The sequence below is a fragment of the Vicia villosa genome, linkage group LG4 (genome assembly GCF_029867415.1).
Source record: "Vicia villosa cultivar HV-30 ecotype Madison, WI linkage group LG4, Vvil1.0, whole genome shotgun sequence".
In the NCBI taxonomy this organism is placed as follows: domain Eukaryota; kingdom Viridiplantae; phylum Streptophyta; class Magnoliopsida; order Fabales; family Fabaceae; genus Vicia; species Vicia villosa.
The window spans coordinates 1,644,905-1,661,386 of NC_081183.1; the positions used below are offsets into that span (position 1 = coordinate 1,644,905).

General features: G+C 33.8%; 2 protein-coding genes across 2 annotated transcripts; both read right to left on the reverse strand.

The window, feature by feature from the left end:
- Positions 1–1,875: 1,875 nt before the first annotated feature.
- On the reverse strand, positions 1,876–3,729 carry LOC131598695 (probable xyloglucan endotransglucosylase/hydrolase protein 26). The gene is made up of 4 exons (XM_058871280.1): positions 3,514–3,729; positions 2,820–2,920; positions 2,527–2,720; positions 1,876–2,406 (listed from the first exon to the last, which is right to left on the reverse strand). The coding sequence occupies exons 1-4, from the start codon at positions 3,677–3,679 to the stop codon at positions 1,998–2,000; spliced, it is 870 nt and encodes a 289-aa protein (XP_058727263.1). The 5' UTR covers positions 3,680–3,729; the 3' UTR covers positions 1,876–1,997.
- A 6,022-nt stretch (positions 3,730–9,751) lies between these two features.
- Positions 9,752–12,563, reverse strand: LOC131598696 (aldehyde oxidase GLOX1-like). Its single transcript, XM_058871281.1, has 4 exons — positions 12,000–12,563; positions 11,707–11,879; positions 10,912–11,370; positions 9,752–10,819 (listed from the first exon to the last, which is right to left on the reverse strand). The coding sequence occupies exons 1-4, from the start codon at positions 12,399–12,401 to the stop codon at positions 10,090–10,092; spliced, it is 1,764 nt and encodes a 587-aa protein (XP_058727264.1). The 5' UTR covers positions 12,402–12,563; the 3' UTR covers positions 9,752–10,089.
- Positions 12,564–16,482: the final 3,919 nt, after the last annotated feature.

Sequence of the window (16,482 nt, forward strand, 5' to 3'; positions counted from 1 at the left end):
CCAACAATCTTCTGCAACACACACCAACATTTGTCTTCAATGGAGTTTCTATATTTTAGGGTAAAAAAATGAAGGACGAAAAAGGAGTTGGCAATTGTCTCTTTTTAAGTTCAAAATGTTTTTCATTTCTGATGTGGTATTAGTGATTACAGGTGTTACTAAAGAAAATTAAAAATAAAAATCTATTTGCCACCTAACATGCTACATAAGATCCTTGGCTGAACCTTCTTACTAAAAGGTTTAAACGAACGAAATTTTCAAGTGGCAAGGGTCAAAACGATTGCGAAGGCTCCAACGGTCTGTCTGTTTCTGATTTATTTCTTTGCAAGGTCAAAAATGGAGCTACATTGTCCTTCTGGTTCAGCAAGTGGGTGGGGAATCAAACCTTGTCGGAAGCGTATCCGGAGCTGTATGATAAAGCTGCAAACCGTATCATGTCAGTAGCTGAGGCTGGGCATTGGGAGGAAGAGGTTTGGAACTGGGATTGGGACTGCTGGTTGCAAGAAGCTGAAGCAGAATATGTGGAATTGTTGAGCTCGATGCATCAACAATTGCCGCTGGTCAGCAGCTAGAATTCCGGTAGAGATGAGGTCGTTTGGATGGCAGACGAGCAAAAAGGATTCTCTGTTAAAGGTTGTGCCAAGGAAATCAGTAGTCACAATCATGGTCCGGGGCTGCAATCTATTCAATTAAGGAGAATCAGATTTGTGTGGAAGATTAAAGTTCCTTCTAAGGTGGGTATATTCGGTTGGAGGTTCGTTTTGGGTAGACTACCGACGAGAGAACAATTGAAAATTAGAGGGATTATAGTTGATGATATAGATTGTTGTTGTGTTTTCTGTTTTCAAGAAATGGAAACCTCTTCTCATCTTTTTGACAGTTGCCCATTTACTAGAAGAATTTGGAACAAAATGGGATAATGGATAGGGGATAACGTGAATTTGCAGAATGAGGATCTGAGGAATTTCTTGGATCATTTTGATAAGATTAAGGTGGTAGAAGAACGATTAGCTGTGGCAGTAATTTGGATAGCGGTCATGTGGAATCTGTGGATGATAAGAAATGCTATTCTCTTCAAAGGTAGCATTTTTAATTTCAACGAGTGTTTCTCCGCTATCGTCCTTAGTTCCTGGAAATGGTTTAGAGTAGTTAATGATTCTTCTACAGCTTGTAACTTTCACGTTTGGAACACTTATCCTCTTCTCTGTATAAAGAGGTAACGTGATTTCCTTTGTAATTTTGATCCTTTTGTGAGTAATATCATTACTTATTGAAAAAAAATAAGAGATAGTTAGTTGTAACTAACTTTTTTTTTTTTTTTTTTGATGATAGGGAGGGCCTAAGCCCAAAAAAAAGAAAGACAACTACACACACTCAAAAGGAGGGAAAACAATCCCCTTAGCATCTAACTTTTCTTGAATATGGTAACAAATGACATAATTGTTTGTGCATTATCTTCTTGTTCTTTCAAAACTACATATGAAATACTTAATCTTTCATTTTTCTTAAGATTATTCAATTTCATTAAGTCTTAAAACTTAATCCTCTTTTTTCTAACTTTTTAGATACAATTTTAGATCTTTACAATTGTTTTCACAATAATACATCAAATTATGTGTAAAAAAACAAACTTTAAAATTATATTGTAAAAGAAAGAAGGATTAACTATTATCATGTTAATGATAACATTTAACCAAATTTATTAATGTTTGTAAATATAAATGATAAAATTGTCATATAATTCTTTTAAAAAAAGAGTTATTTTGCTTTAACTTATTCTCTCTATTAAATAAGATCCTATTAAAATATCAATAAAGACAACAATAAAATAACTTAATATTTTAAATTGCAATAAACAAACAAATATATCTTATTATTCACTTCTTGAAAAACAAGAATTAAATCAAATCACAAATTTGTAACATCAAGAAAAAACAAAAAAAACAATAAAGACAAAAGGCACCCCATTCAAGCTAGCTTATGATTCCTTCTCAAATTTAGAATTGTGCCTTGAAACATTCAGGAGGCATTTGTCCATTAAATCTTTTGGTATCACCACAATAATCATAGATCATATAATTTTTCCTTACCCAATTCAATTGGCCTATTTGAGCATAGCCCAATTGTTTATATGTTGAAGACATCCACCAATTTGCAGCTATATTTGAAGAACATTGGCTAATACTAATAGCTCCATTCCACTTGCAAGCTCTTGCTCTAAAATGATTAAATTTAGCTGTAAATGGTGCATTACTCCAATTTGTCTTAACAAGTCCACCTCTAGTGGCCCAATCATCTGCATTCCATAAACTTGTGTAAACCTTCATTCCTTGTTTGTTAGGGTATGCAATGCCTTCATTTTCATAGTTTCTGAATACCCTAATTGGAATACTATCAATATACCACCTGTGTAAAAAAATAATATAAACCATGGTATACAAAATTAAAAAGGGTAACCAATTTTTTCTTATAAACTTGAAATTATTATACAATTTAGTTAACATGCATAATATTTGTGAATCTTACACAATTTCAGTAGGGTTCCAATGGATAGTATAGTTGTGAAAATCAGTAGAAGGGTTAAACCAAAGATGAAATTGTTGTTCTTTGCTTCCATTTCCTTGCGTGTATACATTTGTATGGATTGTATAAGGTTGTCCTGAAATATTTCCTAAGAACTCAAAATCTATCTCATCATGTTGGTTTCCTGTGGAAGAGAGCTGCACAATTTTTTGTCAAATAAAATATTAGCATTTTTACTTTATATAAAATTTGATTTTCAATTTAATGCAATTTTCTATTTTTATTTTTTAACTTACATAGTAAGCTGTAACTGTTCCTGCTGAATTATTAGGCACTAGTTTAATTCTTGATTCAATAGTTCCGAATAAGAATGGTATCTTTGTTTGTGCTGCCGATCCTGAAATTAATTTTATTTAACAAATATGAAAAAGATAAAAACTAATTGAACGTGTAATATGGTTGAATCGTAGTTCAAGTCTAATTCAATTTGGCGTTCAACTTGACTATAGTACAATTGAAATAAACTAACATACAAACTCGTTGTTTTGCAACTCAAACCGATTGAATTAACGGTCCAAACTGATTTTTAAATCATCGGTGATATAGATTTGTTATAAATCTTGTCTAAAACTAAACCAAGAGCTAAGATTGTAATGGTTCGGAGTGGCAACTCAAACGGATTGAATTAACTAACGATTTCAAAAATGATTTTATAAATCATTGGTTGATATAGATTTCGGCACAAAATCTTCAAGTCTCAAATTGCAAACTAATTTAAATGCAGTCTAAAATACAATTCAATTAAATACTAAACAAATTTCAAATACAAACTAATTAAATGACTTGATATAGTCCACATAACTAATTAAATAAACAAATTTCAAATACAAACTAATTTTTGGTTTGGTTTGATTTTTCCATTTCATTGATTCTTACATCCCCTAACTAATTAAATACCATTCAAATTATTCATACATAATTAAATTGTACCTGAGGTTTTATCCAACACAAGTTGGAGATCATCATTCTGAAGTGATGCATGTTGAGCACCCCATGTAATATACATGCTTTTAGAAAAAGTTGCATCTACTTGGGCAATGCTGTTGGGTATAATTGCAAGTAAGAACAAAGCAAACAATTTTTCAAACATTGCCATGTTAACTGCCTTAATTAATTATAACTTTTCTTCTTGTATGAATTTGTTGTTCTATCACTTGCAATTGGATACTTTTTTCTTTTGGTTTGTGATGCCTTTATATAGGACAAATTTGACAACATTATATGAACTACGCGTTAAATATTTATAAATTTAATTTAATAGTTGTCAAGTATATATTGACCTTTTTATGGAATTTATATGAAATTATTGTTATTTGGGGGAGCCATTGAAATATATGTCAACTATATCATAAATAAATTTAGTTTGATTTCATATTTGAAGCCACAATAATTTATTTTGAATATAAAATTAATTTTAACATATTTTATTAATTTAGAGTAAAGTTGAATTTGCATTCATAATAAGTTCTAATTTAAAATTAAAATTTATGATTTATACACTAAAATTTATTATACTCTTGAATAAAATTAATTTAAAAATATTTTTTGCAGAAATTAATTTTTGTTGTTGGAAAACCAAATGCACTAAATTAATTGAAATTGAAACATATAGACTTATCTGGGACGCGGATAGAGAAATTGGAATGTCATGGGTAGGACTAATCTTATTCTTTACAGCTTTTTAATTTTTGAGTGGTAAGTGATTATTAGAAATATGGAAATCCTCCACCAAACGTGCACACCTCATTGAGGAACAAAAATACCTTGGGCTAGTTAGTTGAGCCTTCTCGTTACAATAATTAATTAAGGTCACTTTCTTTTTCTTCTGTTTTTACACTTTTAACATGACCATGTTGCTACATTAGCCATGAAATATATGTTCATAATTGATATATATATATATATATATATATATATATATATATATATATATATATATATATATATATATATATATATATATATATATATATATATAGTCATAATCCACTCTATTTCTTTATTCACAGACTTATTTTGAATGTTAAAGTGTTAATCTTACATGTTTATCCCGCATAACTGCAACATAGTAATTTGCACCACCGCATCAAGAACATGCATTAACAATTTTAGTTTTTCAACATAACAGTGACGTCGTCTTTCAGAATTGATTTCACGATCAAATCTCTCATTATTCAATAAGATATTTACTTATTCAATCAAATCTCCTATGGTTCAAACCTTAATTGATTTGACACATACGTTAGATGTAAGCAACTTTGAATTTCATTCTTAAAGATTTTACAAAATCCTCTAAATAAAGCTCATCTTTAGTCTTCACTGGAGACATCATTGATAGATATTCGTTCAAGTAGGAAGAATCTCTATCGCAAGGATATCTTAAATCAGCATCTCTATGTGAGAAGCAGAAAGACGATAGACCAATCTTAGAGTTCTAAGACTACGTGAAGGTGGACGGGGCTCTAAATCAAGGTCGGTCCTTTAAATTTTGGTGCCTTGGACGAATTAAAAGAGTGGTGTTCCAAATTTTTTGTTAAAAATAAATACATAAGGATAAAAGAAATAGTTGGATAAAGACACATTTTCATTTGACATTGTGCAAAAAGAATACAAGTATGAATCTTTGAATAAATGTTTATACTACATCAAAACATAAACCACTTCTTCTTCTAGATCCGATATTTTTTCCTGTAAAAAATTTGACCAAACCTTTAAAATTATTTAAATATCACCCACTTAACATTTTTTGTTGCAAAATCATTAATAATTTGTTCATAATCAAAGTTCTTCAAAAAATTATTTTCAATTGAAATCAACGCAAGACTATTTAATCTATCTTGAAACATAGTAGATCTCAAATAAGATTTTAATAATTTTAATTTAGAAAAACTTCTTTCAGCAGATGCAACACTGATAGGAATAGTCAATATTATTCTATAAACTATGCATGAATTAGGAAAACAATTAAAAGTATTTAAAGAACTCAATATCATATAGTTTGATTTTGATTCAACTGTTAAAATTTCTCTAATAACTTTCAATTCTTCAAACAAAATTTCACCATTAAGATCAAGAGAATCACCATGTTTTAAACAAGTTTCAAGATGTTTACAACATGCTTTCAAGTCCCTATATAATGATCTAAGCCTTTAAATATTAAACAAGAATCCAAAAATATTTTCATATGTGGTATACTTCTCAAATCTTCTACCAAGTGAGCCAATTGTTTGATCTACAATATATAAGAAATAGTGATTTCGAAAAGATTCTTCAATAGACTCAAAATTCCGTTGTGTAGGTTGAGATGGATTTTCATCATAGTGTTGTTTTCTACGAATTTTACGTTTTTGAACAAACACACATTCAATTTCCATTTCATTCCCAATCTTTTCAGCAATAGCCTTAGCATTTACAAATCTAGACTCTCAATATTTTTCAAATACTTGATCAAACCTTTTACTAGTTCTATAGCCACATCAATACGTATGTCATTTTTTGCAAACTCTTGCTAATTTCATTAACAGCATTAACAATTCAAATTTCAAACCAAATAATCATAACTACTAAAAATTCAAAGTTTCCAATACCATGAGTTGCTAAAGATCTGGCTTCACTCTTAATTTTGGGATCATTATCTTGTTCAAATAGTTGAAGAAGTGCTTTTCTTACATCTGAAGTTTGAGATTTAATTGCAAATACACTATTCACATGACTTTTCCAACGTGTTTGTGACAAAGGTTTAATAGTTAAACCTTTCACATTGTTAGCCAGTATTTTTCAAAAAGAAAATTCTAACAATTATTTTTATATTAAAAAATTTTCTTTTGATATATATATATATATAAGGGGTAAAAAAAAATTTTGGTGCCCCTAAAATTATGGGGCTCTGGGCTCCCGCCCCGCGAGCTAGTGCTTAAGGCCATCCCTGTTCTGAATACGACACTTTTATTGATCATTACTACTACCATCGCTAATCACTCTGTCTCAGGGATCCTCTTAGATGACGGAAGCCCCTCCAACTTGATATACTTCATAATTTTCACAGATTTGGGTTTAAGAAAGCAATATTTGAGGCTGTGCAAGGCCAAAGGCTCCTAGCATTCAATGATTGTTCTACTCGTCCATGTGGACATATATACTTATCAGTTTCCTTGGGATAAAGGAGTAGAAAAAGAATTGAGGGCGCTCTTTTCTTTGTGATCCCATGCAAAAACGTCTACAATCATTCTTGCTTGACCGTTCTTAGCGACTTTGGACGTTGTGACCTCCTCCATCCAGTTGAAGATGAAATACTTCAACGATTCTGGCGAGCCAATTGTAGTCAAAGTGACATACGTGAAGCACGACAGATACATGAAGAAATATTAAGGAATCCCTTATTAATGGTTGTCATCCTTGAAGCGAGAAGCGAGGAAGCTTGTGGGGTGACAAATATTAGTGATCTCGACGTGCACAAAATTAAATCCAAAAGGAAACGAGCTAGCCTCTAGGCCGGGACCAAGATTAAATCCTTAATGCTAGTTTTGGGTGGAGAGTTCAAAGTTGTCCAGGTATACGATAATCCAATGAGATCGCTAAAGATAGGGGTTAACCTACCTACGGAAGTCAAGAAGGGACTGATTAAGTGCTTAAGGGCCAACGCTAATCTCATCACCGGCTCTCCCCACGAGATGTCGGACATGGATCCTAGTGTGACGTGTCGCTAGTTAAGAAAGCGACAATCTCATGAAAAGGTCGAAACGACCACGAAAACAATCCAAGTTTATTGGACTCTAACTTCATTTCTAAAATAAAATAGACTAAATGATTGTCCAATATGATGCTAGTCAGGAAAGCTTATAAAAAATAGAGAATATGCATCGATTATACCGATCTCAATAAAGCATGCCCCAAATACTCGTAGCCGCTCCCAAGCATAGAAAAGTTGGTAACAAATTTGGTGGGGTACAAGCTTCTGTCGTTTATGGATGCATATTCTGGCTACCATCAAATACCCATGTACGAGCCGATCAAAGAGAAGACTGCCTTCATGACCGAACATCCAACTACAAATATTATGTGATGCCCTTTGGCTTGAGAATGAGGGGGAAACATAGCAAAAGAGGATGCATAAGGTCTTCAAAGAGGAAATAGGCAAAATACTAGAGGTATATATAGATGACATGATCATTAAGTATGACAAAGAGGGACTACACTACCAACACCTTGCTTGTGTATTCTGAAGAGCCCGACAGTATAATATGAGGCTCAATCCAGAAAAGTGAAACTTTGGAGTAAGATCAAACAAGTTTTTTGTGTTTTCATATGTAGGAAAATGGCATAGAAGCGAAGTCGGATAAATGTGATGCGGTCATCTGGATGGCGGTACTTATGACAAAGAAATAAGTCATGAAGTTGAATATGATACTGACAACTTTGAACAGGTTCATTTTAAAATCGGCACAACACGTCCTACCATTTTACTTGTTGTTGAAGAAAGAAGAACTTTTCGAATGGACCTCAGAGTGCTAACAAGCGTTCATATCCTTAAAGACGATTATATCAACTCCACTGAGATGGGGGCCGAAAGCATTAGGTTGATGACATATTTTGAGCTTGTGTTCTCACAAATTAAGAGACAACCCCAGACCAAAGAGTTGTTGTTGTAACGATATGTCACTCTAGTCAGGGAAAAATTGGCAAAGTTCAATACTTCATAAATACTGCACGTCTCGAGAGAGAAGAGCACCCGAAAAGACATCATGTCTAAGCTAGTTAAAACCAGATCATTAGGGGGTTAACCATTTTTCAATCAAGCCCCAACATAGAAATTAGAAAACCCATGAGTCGTGATAAGCAACGTCACACTACCTTCTTGATCTATACCACCCATTGCAACATACATTAAGCAAGAGGCGTTGTTTTCTGACTCAACTAACGCCGCCTTCGTAAAGAAAAGAGTCATTTCGTACTCTTTGATTGAAGGTACGTTGGTTTTACCAAAGGAAATTCTCAACCCTTTGATGAAGTTCATAGAAAAAGAAGAAGTCGTCAATGCTATCGCCGAAGTGCATGAAGAAATAACTGGGAAATATTTAAATGCTCATGCTCTGACCAAAAATATTCTCAAAGTTGGGTACTATTGGCTGAGTATGGTTCATAATGCTAAAAAGTATGTGAAAAGATGTGACCGATGCTAAAGACACTTAGACATTCACAATGCTCCCTTGCCTGAACTACAATGGGAGAGGAATATTCTTGACTCATTCCCTTTAGCGCGTTTTTTATCGTAGCAGTAGATTTTTTCAGCAAGTGAGTTGAAATAGAAGTCCTAACAAAGATCACAATGACCAACACCTTGAAATTCTTCAAGAGGAGCATCCTAGTCATGAATGGGGTTCCTCGGGCCGTCATGACAGACACCGCGACACAATTCATAGATAAGAACTTCAAGAAACTTTTAGAAGACTTAAAGGTCAACCAGCATTTCACGTCAGTAAAATATTCCCAGAGCAACGGGCAGGCCGAAGCGGCGAATCAAATGGTTCTTAAAGGACTAAAGAGAAAACTTGAAATAACCAAAAACTGCATAACACACTATGCCTCAAAAGTTAAATACTCTCTATTAAGTGCTGGACTTATACTAGGCTAGGCACTGTATCCACTATGAATTCTATATCCTGCAGCAGGAAAACAAGGACTAACCGCAACTACTCGCTTTAAGAATCCGCAACTATTACTCAACCACAGAATAGCACCTTTATATGTAAGCAGTGCCAATCGATCTCAAGACAGATTTTGAAACATCTCTACAAAATATGTAACACCTAACCAAACTCTCAATAACATACACACCAACCAATAACAATCTTTTCAAGATTAGGCCATTCTAAAGATTACCAAGGTTTTGTTTCTTTACAAGATCAATGGGCTAATTTCCTTAAAGTTATGGTAACCATTGAGCACACTTATGCTAAAAGTTGGTTAAAGCTTTGGATCAAAAGTGTTTCGATCCTGATAGTTTTCGTTCATTCGCCTGCGCTTTTTATCCTCCCGTCCGAGTTTGTGCAGAAAATAGGAACAAGTTAAAAATACATCTCATTTACACACAAAATACAATGAAGAAATGGAATGCTAAACAATTCATTCTAAACTAACAAGTGAACACATATTAAAAGTTGAGAGATAATTTGTAGGAAAAAAATTTCATCTATGCTTTCTTGCAATACAATTTACATTATTTACATTGCACAAAAACTAAATCTTGTGCAACAAGTTAACTTTTACATTACTAATAATAACATCACTATTTCCCTCCTTATTTTGTACATACAACATTAACTACAATTCAACTACATAAAAGTATACATAAATAATCCAAAACTACTAACAAACCCTATTTGTTAGTATGCACAAATTGACTGAACATCACATGCTTAAGATAGCACAATAGAGAAAATTAAAATTTTTCTCTTAAATCGGACGACTCTCCATTGTACTATGTATAATCATTTCACTCCGAGAGCCCTACTCGATGTGGACCCATATTCCCTCGCTAGGCACGCTGCGATGAACAACATAGAGCAAATAGTATCCGGGAGGAGCAATTTCACCAGAAGGCGGCGCCAACGCCATAATACTATAAAGTCCTTGGCGATCCGTAGACATAGACCTAAGATTGAGCATTAAAAGCCTTTGGCTCATACTATATCCATGAGTAGTAAAAGGTGGGAAATACATAGTAACCTTAATATCACCCTTATTCAAATCATTGTTAGCCGGATCTTTCGGCATTTTAAACTGTATCTCAAATTTATGACCATACTTCAAATTTTTTCCTGTAAATTCTGAAACAATTGTTGGTCTATGCTTGTCAAGAGTTGGATCCAAATAAGGAGGAGAAAAGCCTTCAACTCTTGTCTCAGTTGGGAACTTATCTACATCTTTGTATGTATCATGAGTGTTACTTCCAGCTACCCAAATTTTTCCATTAGGTAACACTGCTGATGTTGAATGATACATTCTTGATATTTTCGTCGGAGCCATTTGCTTAAACCTTTCACCATTCTTTTCTTCTGGGTAATACAATGCTGGAATTAGGTTTGGTGAATCAGCATCCCACCATCCAGCTGTTCCTTTTTGTGCACCATTGATAAACAAAAGTTGTCCATTAGGAAGGTTTAGACAATCTCCCATTGTTCTACTTGAAGGCATTTGTTCGGTTTCCCATTTCGGGACTTTATCAGTGATTACCATCCTATATATATGAATCAGATCAGATACATCAGTTATTCAGTGAACTTAAAAAATAATTTTCTTTTGCTTATAATAGTGACCCGAGAGTAATACCTGTTACAATCTTTGAGACAAGGATTGAATGCTTTCTTTGTTTCGGCAATATAGAAAGCGTCATGAGAGTTACCACCACAAATAATGACTTCTGCTTTGTAAGGACCCATATTGTCTTGGAGAGATAGATCTATAGGAAGGAGGGCAGACGTACCGGAAGCTGGATAATTCCGGGCACCTCCGGGGAGGACGGGATAGGTTCGAACAACTTTGTTGGTTTTAGGGTTAAGGAGAAGAGAGCGGTTGTTGGAGAAGATGAAGAGGTTACCATCAGGTGTGAGATGAGTGAATGGATAAAGATTGTTTTCATCAATGTCAGAAGTTTCATAGAGGAATGGGAAGAAGTAGACTTTTTCAGTTTTTAGGCCTTCTTGTTTTGGAAGGTACTCATAGCTAAATGATCTACGTCCTCCTACTATAATGAAGCTTCCATCAGGAAGGATTGTTTGAGTTCCATACCTAATTGAACAACAATAAAGCAATGAAAATCATCGTATAACGTACGAGCCAAGAAACCGAACCAAACTAAATTGAACCATAACAAAAATTCAAAAGTACAACAATTCGACTAAGAAAACAATACTACTAATAATTCAATTCGGTTCGGTTTGAAATTTAGAACTAATATATCAAACAAATATTTTTGTTCAATTTAGTTTGAGAATAACTTAAACGGTTTGATCCGCTTCTTCAAATTTTTTATTATGATTCAGTTCATTTCAATTTGATTTTCCGTCTTAACCCTAACATGAAGAACCCTAACCCTAGTATTTTTGTAAAATTGGTTATACATACCATCTATCCTCTTGCAATGTATTCTTATATTCTCTCCAATCACAATCATTGCCTTTGCAAGCAGGACCACCAATGTGTCTAATGGTTCTTGTTCCATCTTGAAAACCACCAGCACTTATTAGGGTTCCATCAGGTGCAAGACCTCCACATGAGCACCATGGATCTTGTGTCACCTACACCAAACATTACACCAAACAATTAATCAAATTCTAAAATTTTTATTCTCTAATTATATAAAACACAATTTTAAAAAAAAAATGAAAAATATATTTGAGCTATATAATGACACTTACCTTGAGTGGCCTAACTAAATTAGTTTCAATATCATATTCCATAGAATGAGCATAACAATCAATTTTGTTTTGTAGAGTCCTATCATCTTTGAAAGGAACGCACGGTATTCCTTTCTGATATTTAAGTCTAGAGAGACGATAAATCGTTGCATCATATACAACAATCTTGTTGGTTGGCATCAAATTAACCTGCATGGCAGAAACACCTGAATTTTCAGAAAGTATCTCCCATTGTCCAATTGAATTTGTGGTAAAATCAGGCTTTGCTGTTGCTAGACCTCCTCCATAGATTGGAAAAGGTACTTGAAGTTTTTGTTTCTTTTGTTTAGCATCAACCACAAAGAATGTCAATGTTAGAGTCAAAATTGTTAGAATCACGATGATCGTAGTTAAAGTTGCCATATTTGATGGTTTTTTTGTTGCTGGTAATGTTGTTGTTGTTGTTGTTGTTGGATTGGTTGAATCAATGATGACGAATCTCGATTAAAAGAATTATAGTTAGAAAGTTTTAGAAGGCTTCATAAGGCCTAAGGATTTTGGGAGTTTTTACTTTGTGTTAAGTTGTTTGGTGTGGTTTATATCTATGAAAAAAGTTTACTTAGGCTTTAAGTTATCCATTGATTTTGTTAGACATTTGCTTAAATAGAAATTTGATATTATTAACTTGTTTGGAGGAGAGTAGCCCCTTGGAAACAGTAGCATCTTTAAATTTATGACAAAAAAATTTGCACCTTTCAATTCATATGTGGCATGTATGCATTACATGGGAACCTAATTTTGTTTTAGTAATTATTTTTGGGAGATTGTTGATGGTTCTTTAATTTTGAGTGTATTAATAATACATAAAACTATAACTCATTTTGTTGGGCCAACATATGTGGAGGGCCAAAGTTAACACAAATTAATTTGTACACACGAATAAAAGAAGAAAATTTGTGTATCCATCTCTATATTACTTGTGAAAATTTCATTTTGTTGGTCTATTTCAATCTTAAATCTTCCTCAAGGTGAAACATATCAATTCCATCTTGTTGCCAGAATATATTATTACTTGTTCAACAAGAAATATACATATTACTATCCAATTTTTTTTCTAAAAATTAATTTATTTGAAAAAATTAAATGTGTAAGAGGAAAAGAAGCCTCGACAAGTCCTTAGAATGCCAAGGGAGATGACCATTGACAAGCAAGTGTTTACAACATGCATTCTGAAAAAAAAAATCAAAAAAGTTTCCTTGGATTAGGGAAGAAGTGACGACCATTAGAAAGACACATATTTAAGAAAGCTTATTCAAAATCATAAGAATTTTTTTTATTGGATCCTAGAGCAAAATAGACCATGATTCGATCATATAAAAGGTGCCTTGAAAGGGAAATAAAACAGAACAGATGGACACGATAAGGCGGGTCATAAATCACCCAATTAAATCTTGGGTCATCTAATCCAAGTCCTGAAAGGACCAATTTTGGTCAAGGTTGTTGAGAAAACCGTTCTTCCAATTTAAGAGGGAGAAATGATATGCATATGCCCGCGTATTAGCTAAGGATTTGAGGAAAGAACGCTTTCTTACCCACAATCCGGCCCAGAGACCAAGGCTATAAATATCCTAATCCTTAGGGTTGGGAAGATAGTCACTAATTTAGAGATTCAAATGCACGGAAATTCTTGCTTTCTCCTACATAAGATGGTTTATCACCTCATTGTATTTTTTTTAAGTACACTTGGTGCCCATCGCGGGGCCTTGATAAAACTAACCGAGGCCATACTTACTTCGTACTTTCAGTTGCATCTGTCATCTTTGTAACACCCCATATTTTTCATTTATTAATTTAATTAGGATTTAAATTAATTATTTAGATTATTCGGTATTTTAGTTGGATTAAATTGGAGAAATTGAGAAATAAGGTTATTGGGCCAACGTCGTGTTTAGTAAATGAGAGGTGCTAAGTGTTAGGCCTTGCTAATATTGGTTCTATTTTTCATAAAAGAAGGAAAAGAAAGAAATTGGAAAATAGAAAGCAAAAAAGGGAGAAAAGAGAAGGAGAAGAGGAGAACGTGAAAGAGCAAGAGGAAGAAGAGGAGAGCACTCAAGAACTTTTTGCTAAGGTAAGGGGGGACTCTCCAATTATCATCATTTATGTTTTCATAAGTGATAGGATTGATTGGGTAGATTAGTTCTCTCAATTATATATGTTGTAGGTTTTGGGATCTTGAAGTTTTTAGGTTCAATTGTGTGTTTTGATACAATAGAATGTGTATGAATGATCATGGATGTTAGATGAATTGGTGTTGTGTTTGAATTATGTTGAATTGCTGGAATTGGTTCCGTTTTGATGTAGAATTCGTATTGGTACGAAATGGTGATGAGTAGAGGGGCTGAGATGCTGTCAAAACTGAGATTTTTGGTTATGTGCACGATGTAACCGGGTAGCAGCCATACTGTAACCGGTTACCGCGTGGAAAAATAAGGAAACTGGGCAATTTTGACTGTTGTAACTGATTACCTTCACTGTTGTAACCGATTACAGGAGAATTTTCATAATAGAGAATAAGTTGATGTAAAGGCGTAACCGGGTATCGCCCATGTTGTAACCGGTTACACCTGGTGCTGTTTTGAAAAATATTTTCTAAAATTCACATCTTTTAAACCGTGCGTCCGGTTTAAGCGCCGTTTTGAGTGTTGTGTCAATAATTAAAAATTCTATATAATTAAATGACATGTTGGGGCAGTGGCCGATTTTATTTTGAAAACTCAATTTAATTATTTCGGTGATGTTATGCATTGGAGACATAGGTGGTATTATGTAACAATGTGATTGATGTGGTTATGATATGATTGTATTGTGATTGTGGTGATTGATATATGATTGATTATTGAATGATGCTGAGACATGTACATACTAATTGGTGATGATAACAGTGAGTTATGGTGAGATGATATTGTTCATCGAATCGGTGATGTTGGTAAGTATGTTATATGTTGCATGCATTCATTATCATATTTGGTGGCTGAATCCCGGTGATGTTTTGGATCAGTGGGTGGCATAATTCCCATTGTGTGGAATTAGTTCCGACAGGGCCGTATCTCGGTGATGTTTAGATCGATGGATGGGTTATCCCATGATGAATTTGTACCACATGCATAGTGTCAGTATATTGCATACATACAGTTATAACATGATTGGAAGGTTTCCAGTGTTATTTCACGGTGATTGTGATTGACTGTATATGATGTTGTTGATGAATGAATCTCTGAAAATCTGAATATATTATAATTGGGTGATTAATATGCTTATGAAATGTTATTGTTTATGAGTTCATAACATTTATTAATTGTGATGAGACTCACCCTTACTTTTGATGTTTTTCACATTGAAGAGTAGCTGCTTTTGCTTTGGTGAGGATAGCTTATAGGCTAGTCTGTTAGTCGTAGTGTCGGTGTCATGCTTTGATATGTAACACTGGGGAACTTTTGTTTGAGAGTTATTTGATGACTCTTAATTTTATTTTGGTTGAATAATTTGTTAAGTTTTTGGAGATGATGAACGATGGTTTAATGTTATTCAACTTATGAATCTTTTTCCGATGTGTTAACATGTTTCAGTGAATGTTATTTATTGAGTTCCTCGTGATAGCATGACATGTGTTTTTTTAAAAAAAATGGTTTTTGTAGAACAGTAGCATCCTTTTTACATGTCACTCTGAATTAATTAATTTATTCCGTTGGGGATTTAGAAGGGTGTTACATTCTTCCTCAATATGGTGACATGAAAAGGCACCACAACAATTAGTAGGAGTTGTAGTGACGACAACGAGGTTATAGAAGGGATGTGAGATGCTATGGAGAAGATGCACCACCAAAACCAAATCCTAGAATATAATGTGTTGCCTCTTTAGATAACCTAATCGAAGACGCTGAAATCTTGGACCCTTAACCTCTCTCTAAAATCTGAGGCGCTCTAGTGTTGGAGAACTTCATGCCTCAATTGTTATATATGTTTAACAAAAATAGCGACCCCTAGAAGCACATCTCCGCTATCAATACTCATATTGAGATGATTGGTACCATTTATTCCTTGAAATGAAATTTAATGTCTAGTACTTTCAAAGAACCAGCTCTGAGGTGGTATATGAACATCCCACACCTCCCAATTACTAGTATTAGGATCCCACGAAGAAATTAATTCATCAATTTTCAATGAGAAAACATTGAAAGGTTTCATCAAACAACCTGTTTAATGTCCATCGAGGGCATTTTGTGTTCTAAAAAGAGTATCTCGCCCGATTTAATGAGGCAACAATAAAGGTGGTAGACATGAACTGCGAAATGTTTTTGGGAGAATTCCAGAATGGTTTGAAAGCAAGGAACTTAACGAGTCTCTCACTTAAAAACCCATCACATCCATGGTTGAGATCATGGCACAAGAAAAACCTGGGATTCCAGGGAATGCAGCATGGCAGAATCCTCGCATCAGCGGGGGA